At 39.4% G+C, this 18,965-nt stretch overlaps 1 protein-coding gene across 3 annotated transcripts in view; it reads right to left on the bottom strand.

Moving 5' to 3' along the window:
• HSPA12A (heat shock protein family A (Hsp70) member 12A) overlaps positions 1-18,965 on the bottom strand; it is a 54,096-nt gene that overhangs the window by 18,191 nt on the left and 16,940 nt on the right. For 2 of the 3 annotated variants that reach the window (XM_041461415.1, XM_041461416.1), the window contains exons 5-7: positions 13,562-13,748; positions 12,622-12,726; positions 10,646-10,762 (exon numbers count right to left, since the gene is read on the bottom strand). In XM_041461415.1, coding sequence (XP_041317349.1) covers positions 10,646-10,762; positions 12,622-12,726; positions 13,562-13,748 — 409 coding nt within the window. The remainder of the gene's footprint in view (positions 1-10,645; positions 10,763-12,621; positions 12,727-13,561; positions 13,749-18,965) is intronic. The other variant, XM_041461417.1, reaches the window with a different exon arrangement.

The raw sequence follows: 18,965 nt of genomic DNA, 5'->3' as shown, positions 1-18,965 counted from the left end.
AGCACAACTGCAATAAAGACCAGGGATTCACCAGTTAAAAGGCCTGAGCAGGGCAGATCTAAACAATGTCTCAATATTCAACATTCTAGAGATCATTCTGGCAGTGGGACAGACACACCAATTTGCTTTTGTCCAGGGCAGCTCAGAGCAGACTTTAGAACAGTGTCCGACTCCAGCCTGCTAAGGAGATTTTCTTGCTCCCATAACCCTCACTAGCAGTCATCACTTATGTAGCATGAAGGAAGCAGAGAGCAGTTTCCACAAGAAGACAAAAGTAGAAAACTCATCATGGGATTACAAAAATTATTTGAGCACAAAAAAATTCTTAAATTAATTTGCAAGATACTGCTGCAATTATACAGCTGGAAGAAGCAAAGAACTTTATGAAAAGAACTGCTCTAAAATTCAACTTTGCTCATATGCCTGAGGACTAGGATTTCATTTTTTGACAAGAGAACTCCCAGACCTCACTCCCTCCAGTAGCACAGGTCTGTGTGCTGGTGCCAGTGCACTGCTGTTCCTTTGCCAAGATTTATCATGGACAGCAGACTTCGAAGTATTTCGAAGTCTCAGGTACTGGAGCACAAATAAGTTCACCATCCAGATGCAGGTGAATTCTCTCTGGCCACCAGCTCTGTTTTTATAGCCAGAGAAGTGTCACCAGGAGAGAGCCACAGCTGACCACAACACATTCCTGATTCCCTGAACAGCATCAGCTGCCAGCTGTTGGAGTAATTCACCATTAGCAAATATTGAGGTCTGGACTGCAGCTCACTGCAGCAGTCTGAGCACTTCAGAGAGCTGTTTTCACTCACTCCACATGCAGAATCCCCATTACTACAGATTAAAAGATGCTGCTTTTAAAACCCAGCCTCACATGCCACAACACAAAAAAAAAAAAAAATGCATTTCTTTTTTAAATATTGTAATGTATATGACATTAAAGACAGCATTGTAATAGAATATTCCATGTAGTCAGTCTTTTTAATGTAGGCCTAGATGAAAATGTCCCATCTCTGAATGCTGCCATAATTAGAAGCATCAGCATTTAGCTGCAGTTCTCCACAGCCAGATAGAATACCAGTGTGTTCTTTATTACACCACTTCAAAAGAAGTACAATGTTAGGAAATACACCATGATTGACAAGGTACCTGTTTCCTATTCCTATCCTTTCGAGTTATTGAAAGCAACAGGTAAAGTTCTTTTTTTTTTTTTTTTCTGGGGGGGGTTTTCAGAAAGATAAGTTATTGAAAGCAACAGGTAAAGTTCCTTTTTTTTTTTTTTTTTGGGGGGGGGTTTTCAGAAAGATACATCAGATATATTTTTAAAGGGGGGAAAAAACAGCCTGACCACTGATTCGTAACACCAAGAACATGCCTTACATGAGTTATAAAACTTATTAAAATAATGATTGGATAAATTCTACTTTTTTTTAGCTTTGATATATTTTGTAGTCATCTAAGACCTGTTTCACTACTGCTGCAGGAATTGCATTCACAATTAATAAAGCATTTCCAGATACAAAAATGTAGCATAAATGAACAGATAAACACATGCAAAAGAGCCAGCCTCATTAGACAGTTGGAAAAACCAGGCACAGAGACTAAAAGGTTTTCCTTAAGGTTGCACAGAAACCCACAAGGTGGGAATTCCCTCCACAACCCCAGAACTCCATTGTCACAGCCAAATGCTACTCTTCCCCAGCCAGCAAGGTTCCACGTCTGCCCATGGCATGGAGCACATGCAGAAGCTGCAGGAACAGCTTCATTCATCACCTCCACAGCCTTGGGTCCCCACTCTCCCACTTTGTCACCTCCATCAACTGCACTGCTTTAATCACTGCTGAAACAATGCTGCAGACCAGACAAGTGCAATGATCCATTCTTCTGGTCGGTAGGAAAAACCTTTTAAACTTGTTTTACCACTAAAGCCCCATTTGTAAGCACCAGAGATAAAATTTAGAAGTTGGACCCCATGAAATAGCTCTGTAAAAATGATGGGGCTCATTAGGAAACAAAGCTCTGCAAGACAACATCATTCAGCCAAAACAAGAGAAGCTGAGAATTAACATCAACATTTTCCTATTTTCCCAGATACTTATTATAATTAGTAACAATAGGAAAGGTATGATTGCAAGTTAAGCACTGTGCAGGCTGCATGGAGAAAGTGTTGTGAGGCTGAATCAAAGGAAGACAAAACAGTGGCTGGAAATTAAGTGCCTCGTGGAACTTCCACTCTTTAAACTAATCAGTTCATGATAACACCATCCACTTAGTGCCTTGGGAAGTGAGCTCCTCTAATCCTCCTCCTTTTCCACTAGCTAGCACTTTCTCCAGTCCTATGGCATCAGACTGGGATGTCACAAATAAACCACTGAGATCTAATTACAGAGGCAGAGCGATGAAAGAAGATGAGCAACATGGGAAAAGACTCCCAGCATTACCCCAAAGAGGCACTGGAGGGGAAGCAGGGCTGGCAGGGAGTGGGGTGGGTGGGTACCACAAAGCTGCAGGAAAAGCACAGTGAATGCACTTTCACTGGATCTTTAACCTGGAGAAGGTTTAAAAAAAATGTTTGAAACTCACTACACCATCACATACTCTGATGCTTTGCCCTTAGACTTCAGAGTGATGAGGAGTGCTGCAGTACAGGAAATATTGTGGGTAAATAGAATAGACTGAGGTCAGACAGCACAGTTAGCTCTGCCCACTTATCTCTTCAAAGACAGATTCTTAAAATTGCTCAACAGCCACAAAATAAACAGGATTTTCAAAGATTCCTCTTGGTGACCACAGCAAAGAGGCTGGGTTTGCCAAAGGCAGGAGGAAGAGCTGCTGGGTGCTTCCCTCCTTTCAAAATTATACACTATGGATAGAAGAGCCTAGATGAAAACGGAATATTGAGTTTTTTTTAAAAATCCAATCAACACAATGTTTGGGTGGCAGTTGATCCTGCTAAGATCTGACATCTACAATGTCAGAGGCACTTTCTGCTTCACAGAAACAAGAGCATTTTGCTTTCTCTTAACATTCACTATACATACATGCATATAGCTAACAGATACACATGAATGCATACATTTTCACACTATTACTGCTGCCTGAACTAAAAATCAGGCTTGTGGCACAGGCTGTCCTTCATCCTAGCCTGATCAAGTGTCACTGATACTTCACATTTCACAAGTGAGAACATTGTGGATAATTGTCACAGCTGCAGAATTCTTTCAGTGTCAGCTTCCCCCTCTGTACAGCTTAGGGACAGGACAAAGATACTCATCTCTCTCTGAGAAAACTGCTTGAGAAAGCATAAAGGACATCTCAGGCTATGGTAAAATAGTAGTAACTTCATTTTGCAGACAAGGGGAACACAAGCTATAGAAGATAAAAAAGCACAAATGGAGGGGCACAAACTGGAAGCTAAGAGACCCCTGTAATAGTTTGCATTTACTCACTTTGCACAAATATAAGTGATGAAATAATATTTAAGGTATCAAAGGATGAAATCCAAAGTAAAAATCAGCCTTTAAACCTTCCTTAGGATTTTGGGTTTATCCTGAGAGGGCTCTTTTGGGGTCTCAGACATTTTCCCTTCTGCTATGTGTCAAATCCTTGTGGGCATCAGTGAGAGAGAGCCCAGGGTGTCTGACAGGCTGACAGCAGGACCAGACTCACTGCTGAAGATATTCAGGTCCTCAGAGGTTTCTGTATGGATTGTAATTAGAACTTTTGTTCAAGTGTCTTGGAATCAAAAGGAAACATTTGTCACAGCACATTTTTTTTTTTTATTTTTAAAGCTAAAAATATATAGAGCACAACAGCCTCAAGCAGTCCTGTAATCCTAAACATCAGCCATGAGCATTAAAAAGTGATGCAACATATGGAAAGCAATTGGTTCAATGCATCAGGGGTGCACAAGTTGAGTTTACAACACTGACACAATCTGCACTCAAAAAAATTATCTGCCTCAGTCCAGTGTCTTGTCAGAGAAGGAAATTCAGTTCCTAACTAATTAATTTGTTGTAGAGGTAAAAATGGTCTTTATGCTTAAAAACATGAGCATACAAATAGAAGACGTGGACTTGAAACCCAGCTTTTGCATTCAGCTCTGCTCCAATCTTCCTATATAACATTTTGTAAATCACTAAGAAGAAATTTTGTGAAACAACCCACTAATGAAAAAGCATCAACTTCTGAGTATCCAAATCAATACTAAGTTTTTCAGTGGAGCTGTTGCTTAAGTTTTCTGGAATGAGAGGTGCTCAGGCTCTGAATAATCACCCTGGCTGTCTGTGCATGCAAATACCTGATCATGTTACTTAGCAAGTCACTTTGGGCCAAAGCAGAATCTGTTTGATATTTCACTGCTGTTTGCTAACCTGTCAGTAAAGCTATTCCTGTGGTAAGAAATAACATGGAACATTTCTCCCTCTTAATGGCTGCCTAGAAACTATGGCATTATCTCATTGTAAAAAATAAGAAAACAAAAGGGGCACCTGGAACCATAATGAAGTGTGACTTTTATTTTCAGGACACTTAAAATAATGAATGTGTGGAGCTGCACTGGCTGTAGCCAGAACTGCTGCATTTGTGTGGCCACTGATCAGATGAAGCAGTTTGTTACAGACAGCTAGGCTGTCTGATTGAGACAAATGCCTTTGCTAAGCACAGCCAGACTGCCTCAATTTATTTTTCTGGTGTTGCTATTACCCAGCTAAGAGCACAAATTGCTTTATCTGAGCATTTCTATACTTTGTACATTACATTTTTTAGTAAAAAATGATACATTTTATATGTATACTTTTATACATTACTTTTATTATCTATATACATAGATAATTTTTATACATTACTTTTATTATCTGTACTTCTATTTTCAACCTGAGCTTGGAATTCTTTGGAACTGTAGAGACTGTTTGACTCTATTAATAAAATTAATACTTATTGGGTCCTTTGGATTTTGTATTACAATTTCCCCTTTTTAATTTATAAACCCTTTTTTTTTTTCTTTTAGGAAGCAAGATGGAACATAAGGCAGGAAATACCTGAATTATGACCATGGGCTACCAATCATGAAGCAGCACTTTTGTTTACAATTCATGGAAAAGGTTCTGGAGTTTACCCGTGCCTATTTGACAAAAATCTTTTATTAACTGCTCCTAAGAAAGATAATTTCTTGCTACACACAGGCCAGGCAGAAGATTTCTACCTCATGAGAGAAAAAAGTACTTATGATATTTGTGAGACATGAAAGAATATCAGTAATTGCAGCAAACCTTACTTAGGACATCAGATCCAGTGTATCACATTTTGGTCTCAGAGGTAATCCCAGACACAATTTTCCAAGTAGAAGAATCTTGGATCATTTTTTAGGTTATTTCTTACCTTACGTACAAGAGACTGAAATCACCAACAATTTTCTTGGCACAAATTGCTTGTTTTGTTGTGCCCTCAAAAAGTTTCTCAGGTATTGGGACCACAACTAAATCCAAATTAGCATTACTAAAGCCGAGTTACATATTGCTGAATAACAAGCAGAAGTCATGTTTTTTGACAAGTTCAATAGGACCACAGTGGCATTTTTTTCCATATTTCTCCAGGGTGATGTTGCTGCAGCTCCTTCCCAAGGGACTCTTGTCACAGATCACATTTGGGCAGTAACTGAAAGCTTAGCTCCAAGTGGCATTACCAAGAATTTTTTGCTGCATTACATTATATCCCCCAAGGTGCAGGAGAACATTACTTGCAAGTTTGATGAGTAGCGTGCATTAGAAAAATGAAGCCATTAAATTCTCCTAAGCTTTTCAATTTTTAATGTTATAAAACTCTAGAAATGCTTTTTGTACCCGGGGCATGCACCAGTTACCACAACAGCAAAGCCCGACTCTTCCTATTCAAGTCTCTTCCTAATGTCTCAGGCTCTCTCCTTCCCTTTATTTAGAACCATCCTCATTGTGGGTCCTTATGGCTCAGGCTGATTTTACTGAAAAGACACAAGTGGTCCTCACTGAGAAGGACCTGCACTGAGAAAAATACTTGCTTGCTGTTTTCTGTAAGATGCATCTTGTTCTGTACCTTGGGCTTTCTCATTCTGCCTTAATATTTTTCACTACAGTTCCAAATATGAGTTTCAGCTCATATTTCTTTTCTTTGTAACTGAATATTGGCATCTAAGATGTCTTTTAGACCAATCTATTGACCTTTTCTATGAATTTATTATAATCAAACCCATTAGTTTCAGACCCTGTCCATGCTGAGTTACATTTGTGGGTTTCTATCACTCCCTAATGATTGTAGTTTACAGCCTTTCAGACCATCATTTTCTTTTTGGACTGGTAAATGCCACCTAGCACAGCCTTTCCACCAGGCAGAATGAAGATTCCATTTTTTGGCTATTTCTGTCGCTTTCAGTCAATTTCTAAGAACCTAAGAAATGTGCTTCAAAACTTCGTAAGAGACAGGCACAGACTGACAATTTCACAGAATGCTATGAAAACCTCTTGTTTTACTTGTTTAGCAGAAGAAAAAACTCCAAATGCTCCAACTTGTGCCACAGAAGTGGACAAGCAGAAACGTACAGAACTGGATTAGCAGATGTCTCTGCCTTCATGTGAACCTGGCTGAGGAACTGAAACGTGTGAGCAGAGATCAATTGGTACCCATTTTCCACCCTCTAATCTTCACCCCTCAATTAGCTATCATTTCCTAATTAAGCATAGCTATAAGTTGCAGAATTCTCCCTAACATCACTCAAGAAACAATTTAATCATCACAATTAAAAAGACATTAATATCACAAAAGTGAAATCAGAGACTCAACAGACCCCCAGAAGCTACAAATAATCAGGATGGCTGATGGATTAACACACTTCTGCCTCATCTGCCTCACTAACAAGTACAGTTTCAAAAAAATAACCAGCTTCCCAGTGCTGCTTACACCTTCTTAGGCAGTTTACAGCAGAAGCCTGACACACTGTCCCTACACAAATAAATTTTAGTTGCATGTCTTTTATGTGCAGAACAGACTTATGAGGGAATAAGAGTAGCTCCACAAATTTCCATCTGCTTAAGCCTCCCAAGCCACTTTTTAAAAATCAAATATACTTCATGTCACGTTTTTATTGGCAAGGAATTTCTTGTGCTGTCACATTATTCTCTTGCCAAGTTTGTTTATTTTTCTCTGAAGGTTTCTCCAGAGTAAAGCAATATTGGTCAATGTAATGTCATTGACCCCAGAACACAATGTGTTAAATAATTCTCATTGTGCACATTCCATGACAAAACTGATGTGAAAACAATAATAAATGTTCAGCATAGGAGCTGCTTAAATAAAGCCTCTGGAATTTTAGGCTCACATGGTTTAATCCTGTAATCTAGACTGCCTTTTTGGTTATATGAGTTTACCATGCAAATGATTTTATTTGCTATTTGTAATTGAAAAATAAATCTACTTCAGAGCTCTACAGCTCAATTTCAAAACTCCAGAGCTCATATTAAAAAGAAAATAACCTTCTCAGTATCTCAGACTAGACCAACTGACGGATGTTTGAAAGCCCAGAGAGTATTTTGGACAAGCTTATGAAAATGCACCAGCCTTTCCTTTACTTTGCCCTGCCCTGAATGAATTTGTTATGCCATGTTTTACTTTCTTATCTCACAGCTTCTGCATTCACATATTCCTGCCACATTCCACACTCTTCCTTAGGATGTATTCCTATTAGCATGTTCAAGGAATTCCAGCCTGCAGATTCTGCTCTGCACTTCCTGTGCCCAAAGAACATGAAGCAGAACAACTGGGACACAGAAACAAAAAAAGTTGATGCTATTTATGATGTCTTATCTTTTACTAGTGGGGAAAATAGCAACTATTACTATAAACCCTAAAAGTCATTCCTAAGGATGTAGTGAACACTGATGCAATGCACATTAATCCCAGCAGACATGGTTTGGGAAAAGAAACTTAAAGTTGAGTGAGTCCTACAGAGCTGACACTCTGCTCTTGCCACAGAGCTCTCTCCAGTTCTGACCAGACCTCAACAAGTGTCCCAGAGCCTCAGAGCCACCTCTGGACACATGGGAGTTAAACATGAGACACAGGAAAAAGCATCTGTGAACTGCCATTCAGGAATAAAGTAATTTTGATTCAGTAAAATAATTTTTAAAGACATGCAACTCTCTACAGCCTGCCAGACTGAGTCCCTCAGAGAGGCCCCAGAGAGAACAAGCAAATACCTGCTTCAAAGAGGTAGTAACTCAGCTATGAAAATTGTTAAGGATACAAAAAGCACAAAAGATGGATACAGATAGGGCAGGCAGAGTAACAGCAAGAAGCAATGAGGAGTAGTTTTCTCATGTAAGTAGGTTAATCACAGTCAAGTTTTTGTAGGCATGAAAAAACCCAACATTTTAAGAAAGAGTTTCAGAAGAGGAAAATAAGTAAGCAATAGAGATGTTCATGCAGCTTATGTCTGAGATGACACAGATGGAGTCAAATGTGGGCTGATTCCCGGTCAAATGCAAGGCTACAAAACTCTTTAGGGGCAATATTCTGAAGAGATACAAACCAGGCCAGACTACAGCTGCTGAAGCCAAGGAAATGATGTTGCAATAACCAAGATGCAAAAATCACTGACAGCTTGGATGAAAGCTCAGCAGTGTGCAAAGACAGGAAAAGCTGTCATGCAGACAGAGTTAGCAGGATTTTGATAGGCTGGATAGAAGGAGAGAGGAAGAGCTGGGAGCTGAAGGGAACAAGCAGATTACTCATTCAGTGAGGAAGCAGCACAGCAGCTGGAAGGGGACAGTGCAGGAGCCCCTGGGCAGATGAGGAGATCCAGGTTAGCAATGTTTTGTTTAAGGCAAAGCAGAGATGAGGGGACATCAGAGGTGCTCTGAGATCATAGGCTGGTCACAAGCTGATGGTGTTGAGCACAGAAACAGATTTCCAACACTTCTTACTTTACTGCATTAGCTTTGCCTAGACAACTACTTAACCATTCCAGAAAGGCTGGGCTTTACACTGTGAGCCAGTGACTGAAGCTGTTTTAGTACTTCAGTTCTCTTGGAGCTACCTCATTTGACATGGATTGCTCAGCAGATTTCCACAGCTCATTAATATTTTCTGCAAGTTAACTCTCAGCTCAGACTGGTGGTTGTACTTCAGTGTGTCTCCTGTTACAAGGTTTCTACCACTGCCTTTTCACACTCTTCTCTACATGATGCCCCTCATTTTCAAGATTCTTCTATCTTCCAGTAGCTAACAAAAGCCGCAATTTCTGATCCATCCCTGAGGAACATTTGGATGCAGCAATAGGAATCTGAAAGACTGAATGGCAATTCAGAATTCTGTTTTCTCCATTTGTTTCTTCATCCCCACTGCTTTGAAAAAAATCAGCCACGTGTCAAGTTAACATGAATTATTTCTCTAAGCTCGAGTTTTCCTGCAGTGGATCACACACCCCAAGTTAAAAGCCTTGTCAGCCCTTGGTGTTTGTCAAGCTTGCCCATAGAAGTACACAACCACAGACACAACCACAGACACAGACACTAATTAACAACATTCCATTGTGCCACAAATGAGAAATGCCAAGAGATCTACCTGCACCCTGCCCTGCTCCTTACACAGCTCCCACTTCACGAGCACACATGCACACAGACAGCAGGCAGACAACAATATACAGAGATAATGAATGGGTCTCTAGTGTTTCAGATTTACCTACAACCGTGTCCTTCCATCAGAACTTTAAGAGTGTTTTGCTTCTGGCACTAGCATTAGCAATCCCACAATACAGACTGTTAAGAAAAATGTTGCTCAACATTAGAAACAGAGTTAGAAAAATCTGGGTGCTTCCCAGAAGCACTCTGCAAATAACTCATGTGCTAGAAGATATTTTACAAACTCTGCATTGCATAGCTGCTGCCAATGCGTTACACAAGTCTCTGACCAAAAATTAAAAAAAAACCCAAAAAAACTAAAAATGAATATCCTGATGAAAAGAAGGATGTGTACATCTCATGTACTAGAGACACAAACTGAATTTGAAATAAAGGACATGCATATGGAAAGTGCACATATCTGAGGGGCGGTTGGGGGGAAAGAATTAAATGCAGATAAAACTCTTACTAGCAAAAATATAATTTGAACTTTATTTTATATCCAGACTATCTGGTTCACAGTCCTTTCATTCTTACTGTGGGAAAATGGGAACTGGAAAAAAAGTCCCACCAAGGAGGCTTTTTTCTTTTCCTCCTTTTTCCCTTTTTTTTTTTTTTTTTGTTAATCTTTAAAAGTCTGTGATGACCTAAAGAAAGTAACAAAACAAAACTGTGTCCAGTATTTTAAACTCAACTTTCCCTAGGGTCTCAAAACTGCATCTGTTCCATGTGCACTGAATTCAGCAGGAATACATTGTCCAAGATGACTAAAATATCAGTCTGCAGTGAGGGACACCAATATATAAAAGTAAATAGTAAGCAAAAGGCATTTAAGAGGTGAACACATACAACCTACAGCTACTGCTTGGTAGAGTTAATTCCTCTTTCAACGTTTCCAGACTGTATTTATACTAAACTGTCCCAAATACATTTTATCATTTACCTTATAAACTAGGGCTTTAAAGGGGCATTTCTATATTCAGCTGTAATATTACCTTGTAGGCAGCTTGTCTCATAAACTGCTTTGCAGGCTGCTTCCAAATAGCAGGCACTGTAATGACCCATCTTACTTCAGTGTTTTCAAAGTCCGAACCTCCTTGGTCACTGAGCTCCTAAAAAAGAAACAAAAATAAAAAAAAAGGAAAATAGAGGGGAATGTAAAATGATGGGTGTCTACAGGAAAACATTATTTTCTGCTGGCTGTGATAACAGTAACCCTCTTTTCAATTTTTTTCCTGTTACATCCATGCTACAAATCAGAATTACTTCCAACCTGCCAAGAATGCTTTACTGTGCCAAAAGGTGGGATTAAGGTTGAAGCTTTCTCAAGGAGGCCTAGAGAAAAGTTTACTGCTCAAAATAAAGTAGAAAAGTTGGCTTTTGCAAAAGCAGCAATTTACAGAATATTATAGCACATTTATGTACAACCTTAGCCATAGTGTGGGATTTGCTGTTAGCTTGAAGAATTCACACTTACATCTTGATTAATACACAAAAAATATTTGGCGTATCAGTGATGAATATTTATATTTTACAATCTGGATTTTTCAATTACTTCTTTATACACCACTCACCTTTAAATCAAACTTTTATAATGCAGTTAACAAGGGGAAGTTACAGTTAACCCCTCTAAAAAATGACTGACTGGTCCTTCAAAATTTTACTTTAAGCAAACATTCAAGACTGGTTTAGTACTTTTATTGTCCTTTTTTTTTCTCCCCTTAAAAAAGAGGGAAGTCTGTATTGCATTTGCAAATTAGGTGATATACTGACATGTTTTGGGCAAGGTTCCAAGTAAAATGTCATTACCATATGTCCTATCTAAATCTCCATCCAAACAGAGAAAGGTTCAGAAAGGTGGACAACAGGCCTTTAGAATGTAAAAAAAGTGCTTCTGCGTGTGCTGAGCCAGGGTGTTGTGTTTGTTTAGCTATGCTGCAGTTCAAAAATCCATGCTGGAAAAGTAGCACCTTTATACTGCACAGGGCACCACAGACAGACACAGTACAGTCCAAAGTTACAGCTCACTCACATGGCATGCCTAATTAGTTCCAGGATTCACTCACAAATGCCAGGGATTTAGTTATTAACATCAGGAAAAGGATGTAGTCCTGGGCAGGCAGCACACTAAATATAAGGAATTTTATACAACATTCATAATTGCTAAGAATATCCCCAGTCTACACATAGGCCCAAGTCTGTGACTCCACAACCAACCCCAAAAAAGTACAGCTAAAAATGTCCCTGACAAGATGAGGCATTTGAGCTGTAGTGGCAGGATTGTTTCTCTGCAGCCATAAGGAATAGACTGGGATCTCAGAGAAAATAAATTAAACCCATTCAAAAAAGTAGGTTAGCTCTTAACCACAAGGCTATTTTAAACAACACTTGCTTGGATGAATACTCTGATTTGACCCAGGAATTGCTCTGCTCACATTGACATTATAGTGGCATGTTGGAAGCCAATGTTTACTTAACTCACAATTGACTATTTACATGAGATTTAGCATCTCAGAACCTGTTTACTGGGGACAGGTATTCCATTGGAGAATAAGAAAAACAACCTTGTGATCCATGAAGACTGCAAGAAATGAGCACTGCAACATTTCAAATCAGAAATGGAAAATAATAATAAGCTTTTACATTTTCCTGTCAAATGTACCTATTTTTTTTTTTTTTGCTTCATTAAAAATGCAGTAGAAAATACCAAAACCAGTAAAAAGCTATTCAGAACTCTGCATGCATCATAGGGATGCTATTAGTGAATCAAGCTTGACCTGTGCAAGGGGAAATTACTTCAGGCTATTGTGAGCTCTCCAGAGCCCACAGCCTGCCCAGAGTTTCTACACCTGCCTTGCTTTGTTTACATCAAATACAACTCAGGTCAAAGCTTGGCAATGCTAAAAATATTAAGCTCATATTTATACTAGTTATAAATACAGAAAATCTTGATAAGGAAGCATTACCCCACCTTTAATGCCTGTTCCTTAAAGAATTGCAGAGCATAAGCAAATATCTCAAGTGCTTTGACTTTTTTGCCATTTGCAGCTGTCAGGTCTGTCTCCATGGTAAGATTCTACATGAAAGAAAATAACTGGAAGTTATTAAAAGAAAAAGGCAAACATCAAATTAATTCCCACTGCTTGAGGACAGTGAACTCTTCATTATTCACCTGATTAGGAAAAAGTGACAGAACTATTCTGAAGAGGATTTAACTCATCACTTGAATTTCCTGGAGCATGACACTTTGCTGCTTATTTTAGACTTTGTTTTTAAACACTTACCATGCCTACAAATAACTGCAGGCAGAGAAAGAAATATGGACTAAATATTAAACCATTGCAATAAATATATCAGTAAATAACTGCAATGAAGTTGCACATGCAAGATATTTAATTCAAGTACAGATTTTTGGTTTCCCACCAACAGATGAAATCAGAAAACACCTCAAAACAGAAAGTACTGGCTAATTCCCAAAGCTCTAAAATGGATTAAAGACAAAAACACAATCAGTAGGAATAATGTCAAATTAACAGCCCTACTGGCACTTGCAGTTCTGGCAATGAATTCTGGGTGGATTTGCTTGGCTGCTCTAGAGCTCAGTCTGGCTCTTATATCTCATTTCTGCTGACCAGATTTACTGAACAAACCAACCTCATGCAGACTCCCCACACAGGACATGAAGATTTAAGCAAAGCAGATACTGAACTTTTAAGATCTACAAGGAAGGCTGGCAAGATACAGCTGCCAAATGCAGTGAGAAACAAAAGGAATCATAATGCTAAGAGAAGAGTTTAATTTACTCAATTTACTCTCCAAAAGTAGAGATGCTTCCCTTCCAGTTCACGAAAATTTAGTAGTGTTCAGAGGAAAACAACTTGAGTAGCAAACACAGTTTGGGTGTTACTTACACCAGTGGTATGCAGCTTCATCTTAAACTTTTCAAAATACAACCAGTGCTTTGATTCAGTGGGATCCAAGTCATGGTAGAAGTCTCTTGCTGCATAGCCAAAGCTATGGAACTTTCTCTCAGGTGTTAGGAGGATAGTGGTTGGGGTCTTCTGGTTGGAAACACCTGGATCTCCACCTTCCCATCGTCTGGCCAAAAAGTGAAACAGCTCCAGTAAGTGATGCTCAGGGTTAGAGCAAGAAAAAACAAGTGTATCATGAGAAAAAGCTATGCAGTGGCAAATTGCAGATTGCTTTTCCCTCCAAAGACAGTAATTTCAAACCTTGTAATACCAAAATCAAGTGGTTTTACTCCCACATAAGAAAAAAGGAGCGGAATTTTCATTTCAGGTAATTCAACACATTTTTGTGATTATGTATAATTCTTAAGGATACATCACACTCAGATAAGAACACAGGTTCCCTGAAGTAAGCCATACAAAACTAAGGAAACAGTTCTGCACTTAAAATTTCTACCTAAGCCAACACATGTAATAAATATTGCAGAGAAAAAACCCAGTAATTATCCAAGGACACTACTAATAAAACCCCAAATATGGCCTTTCCAATTGTGATTCAGACTTCATGAATGGTTACTTGCAAGGCGTATCTTTCCCATTTTTAGGGACCTGCTTAAGTCACCTAACATCACCCGGGGGAGGTTGATTAAATCCCCATTTCTGTCCCAGAATATTCCCTGAAACAGGACAAGCCAGTTCAACCAACATCTGATCATGTGCTTCATTTCCTAGACACCTGAAACTCTGAAGGCATCCATGCCTGCAGATGCTGAGCTTTCTGCACTGCACTTTCTACTCATGTGAAGTTGATGGATTTTGTATTTCAAATACCCAAAATGCTGCACAAGTTTTAAAATGTCAAAAATGAAGCAGATTTCCCCAACCTCCAAGGATGTTAAAGGCACCTAAATATTTCTGTCACTACTGGTGAATAAAACTATCCTATCTCATCAAGATTGTGAAGGTATTTTTAGGGGATACCCATGAAAGTATTAAGGCAACAGTAAACCCAAAGCTGCTTTCACAGAACGGATAAGGAAATAAATAAGGAAATAAATAAGAACATTGAATATGGGAACACCCAGCAGCAGGAACTGAAGGGGGCATGGCAGGACAAAAAGGTCAGACAGTAGAAAGTTGTAGAAACAGCTGTGAGCGTTCCTTCTCCATCACAAAAAAAGGCAGAATGGAAGAAACTCATATTACTGTTCCTGCCCCCACCATATACAAGTACTTTCTGTATGAGAAACAAACATTTACCAGAAAACATTTTCTTAAAAAGGCATCAGTGGAAAATCTGTTTATGCTCTCAGACATAATCATAACACAGCTCAAACAGGAGCCAAGTTAAGATCACACAGGCAACTGCATTCATTATTAAACTACACGTCAATTGCTTTTTCTAAAGATAGCAAAACGTACTTTCAGAACATACTCCTGCCAAAGCCCTCATTCTGAAGCATAAAAAGTCTGCCTTGCTCTGTGGTAGCTGTTTATGTGACATAGGAAGAGTATGTAGAAAAAATAATTTCCATTTCACTCTCAGAAACAGCTCAATCCATTGAACACTACTTGACCTCCAGACCAAGGCAGAAAACTGACATGGCAAACTGCAATCTAAGGGGTTGGTACTTGGTAAAGTAACAAGGAATGGGATTTTCTGAAGGGCTGGGACCCCTTCAGATCATTCAACTGGATCAAACAGGGTAAAATCTCTCTTTTTAGCTCAAGCAGCAGAGAATAACACATCTGAACTTCCTTCAGTGCAGATGACAATTCCACTGCCCTGAAAGCAGAAACAGCATGATGAGGAGCGGAATGATTTCCACATTCATCCACTTGAAAAAGCTTCCCTAAATCTGCCCAGTTCCGCTGCTCAGCCCCTGAGCCATGATCAGCTGGCAAGGGCTCTGCTCCAGGTCATTTCTTCTAACCTGCTGCTAGAAATCCACTTGGTCAACTCCAAAATCTTTGAGTAGGTGTTACAGCAAACATATGGTTCCAATGTGAAGAAGCTGGGATCTCACAGCTCATGAACAGAAAACACTGCTATTCCAGCAGATTGTTAAATCCCACACACCCGCTGCAAGCAGAGAGGAGACAGACTGATATCGTTTTTGCTTGGAATCATTAATGATTCATTCTGAGTCACTGGTGGGAAACGCCATAAATAGGCTGTGGCTAATAACAATGCCTCTTTGTTTTTCATTATGGCCAGGCACATTTTCTCTTTCCAGAACAAGCATGCTTAAGGTGCAGTTTAAATGAAGACAAATTTACGTTCAATGCCGCGGGATGGAATTTTCAAAGCCACCTGGAGAATTGGATGTTTGCTTCCTGATGAGTTTCTGATGGAAACTGGACACGGTAATTGCTCAGCACCTTCTAAAGCCCTCAGCTTGTATTACTGTTCAGTCACAGAAAGGACAGCAAGGAAAGAGAAGGGGAAGCATGACTACCATTTGCAATCAGAGATTTAGAAATATTCCTGTGTGATGTTTTTCTAGAGAGAAGCAGATAAAGTATGGGAATGGCAACTCCTGGCTGCAACACTCTTGCCAGGTGGAGCCCTGGCCTCACTCCAGTTACAGGAGGATTTTAGTCAGTAGGACTAGGACTGCAATACTTTTGTTTGCAGTTTGCTTTCACGGTACCAAAACAGGCAAAATAATGGTAAAAATCAGGAAAAATACAAATAAAAAAGAAATGCCTATCAAAAGCATAAAGCCAGAATAGCTCTAAATACATGTGTGGGATATTTTTGCAGTGCAGAATCACAGTTAAAAAAACTATTAAAAGAGAACCAAGGTAGATTTCTTTCAAATGCAGACATATGAGTTCCCAAGCTGATATAAAGTGGAATATCTGAACAGAAATATAAACAACATAGACTTGTTTATAGCCACAGAGCATCTAACTGTATACTAGAAGTGAAAATAGAGGCAAGAGAGTCAGTGAGGAAAGAAGCACGAGGTTACAAGAAGGTTAGAGAAATGCCTTTACTTGCACTTCAATCTGGCTAAGACAGATCAAAGAGGGACTTGTGCAGAGTGATGAGAATTTGATCCAGAGCTGCAGCACCACAGCCAAGGAAATGAAACACTGGGGTCATCAAAACGCAGCTGAATGCCACCAGCAGTGTGTAGGCAGAAAAAAGGCAGGTGTGTGCCTCCCAATAACTAGTCTAACAGGGAAGAGAGGGAAAGGGGAAAAACCTGAAGTTGCACTGAAAAGACACCACATTCTCCCTCCTTCCAAAGACAGATGCCATTTGTTTCATAGCCACATGCATTTTTTCATTTATTCTCCATCTGTGAAATAGTCCCATTCAGCTATCTAGCCAGTAGCCAAAACATCTGTAACTTCATGTATGTGCATATAACTCATAAGAGGAGTTTTTCAGAACTGTGTAATATCTCATGTATTCCCTCCAAATGAGATGTTACTAACTCGTTCTACAGCAGCAAATTTTCCATGTGGCTCTGGCACTGCCCTGCTCACTGAAGTGCTGAGCTCATGGCCAGGCAGCTCAGATGCCTTTCCTCCAGTCTCAAGTTATGCTGCAAACAGCACTCATTGTAACACACTCCCTCTGCAAAAAGAACCTGAACCACAGCTACCTGTAACAGAAGCTGGGGGCAACCATCAAGAGTTGTCAGTACTACCTAAAACTGATAAAACAGTAACCAATGTTTTGCAATCAAAGTGAAGTCATTCACTGAACATTTACAAACCCACACCCAACTCCAAACATGCTGAGATGAGTGAGGCCACTCATACATTTGAAGATAAATATATGCTTAAAGAACTTCGTTCAGTCAATGCTTATAAACTCTTTTTTTTTAATTTTTAGCTTTGGGCATCACAGCAAATAAACACAAAGTCAAAAATTACTTTGCTTACATCCTAATTACACAACAAGAATCATGGCACTGCTGGCACTACACTCAAACCTGGAGCTAAATCCTTGTGTGTTCACTCCTTTCCAAAGTAGGACCTTCTAAATAAACCCATCTTACCCTTTTAGAAAAAAGCAGCTTTGTTAAAAGGCAGTCAGAAATCTAAGTATCTGGAAAGAATCAACACTAAGGAGGGAAGGTGGAAAAAATGTTAGGAAGTGGAGAGGACCATGCATCACTGGTATGCTTTACTTTAATGTAAACAGTCTCGAGTGCCGGCAGGAAGCTACATTTACTCTGCTGAAATATTTGTAAGTTATCCTACATGTAAGCCTCATAATATACAGCCCTTAATACTTTCTGAACTACTGCAGACTTACCTTAATAAATAAAGCATTCTTCTGACTGAATTTCATGATTTTGTGAGTATTAATATATAAATATATATAAAAATATTACATATATTATTTTGTAAGACCATTTCAATTACATCTTGCCAAAATCCTTCCCAGATAGAAATATCTATTTTGAAAAAAATTAAAATAATACTTGGTATTAAAATATTTACCACTGTTTGAAATACCTGCTGGAAATACAAATACACCCCCCTCAAAAAAAAAAGTTCTTCTCCTCTGGTTGGAAGCACATGAAGTAATTTATTTCATTTCTTTCAATTCCAGTATCTCCTATCATAGCTACATAGCTCTGAAATCACAGTCATGGTGCCATTACTGCATAAGGAGGAAGATGTCATGTTTTGAACCACAAGTAGCCAAATGTCAGCTGAGATTTGGAATCAGCGCCTGGATTTCAATGTCCCAGTGACTGACAGCAGGAAGTCTGGTAAGGAGAAGGGATTTCCTCAGGGAAGGAGAATCTAATCCATATTGTGAATCCAGCAGCAAAATCAGGTCCTAAGGTAAAACTTGAGTCCAAGGCACCTCAAGGACTTCCCCAGAAACAGCAGTGATCCCACACAGTAAAACCTCCAGCGTTTACATGAACACGTTGTTCTAAACACAATTTAGGCTTGCTCAGATACAGCTTCAGAGATTTTTCCCTATTCCATCCAATTTCTTTAAGAAGTTTAATTAATGACGTGCTGCCAAAGAGAACAGGAGATGATAAACACGGGCTCCAGCCTGCCCACCCTGAGAGCTGACTGAGGCAGCAACACAGGGCATGTCCTTTGACTGCAGCCTTGTGCACCTTCCTGTGCTGCTCAGAGAACAAGAGAGGGCTGAAATGCAGAAAAGACCTGGAAAGCATTACTTGTCCATCCTGCAAATGGTATATATCTTTTCATCTGGATGGCAGAATACCATTTCTAAATTTACTTTCCTTTAGACAGTACTTTAAGTCCCTCAGCTGCATTAGTTTGCAGCCATACAAAAGCCAACTATGCAGGCTGACTGCACAATCAATAGTGTCTGCTGAGATTTAGGGAG

Source organism: Pyrgilauda ruficollis, unplaced genomic scaffold (genome assembly GCF_017590135.1).
Source record: "Pyrgilauda ruficollis isolate IOZ18807 unplaced genomic scaffold, ASM1759013v1 scaffold15, whole genome shotgun sequence".
NCBI lineage: Eukaryota > Metazoa > Chordata > Aves > Passeriformes > Passeridae > Pyrgilauda > Pyrgilauda ruficollis.
The sequence above is the reverse complement of the archived record's forward strand: the minus strand, read 5'-3'. Positions and strand labels throughout refer to the sequence as shown.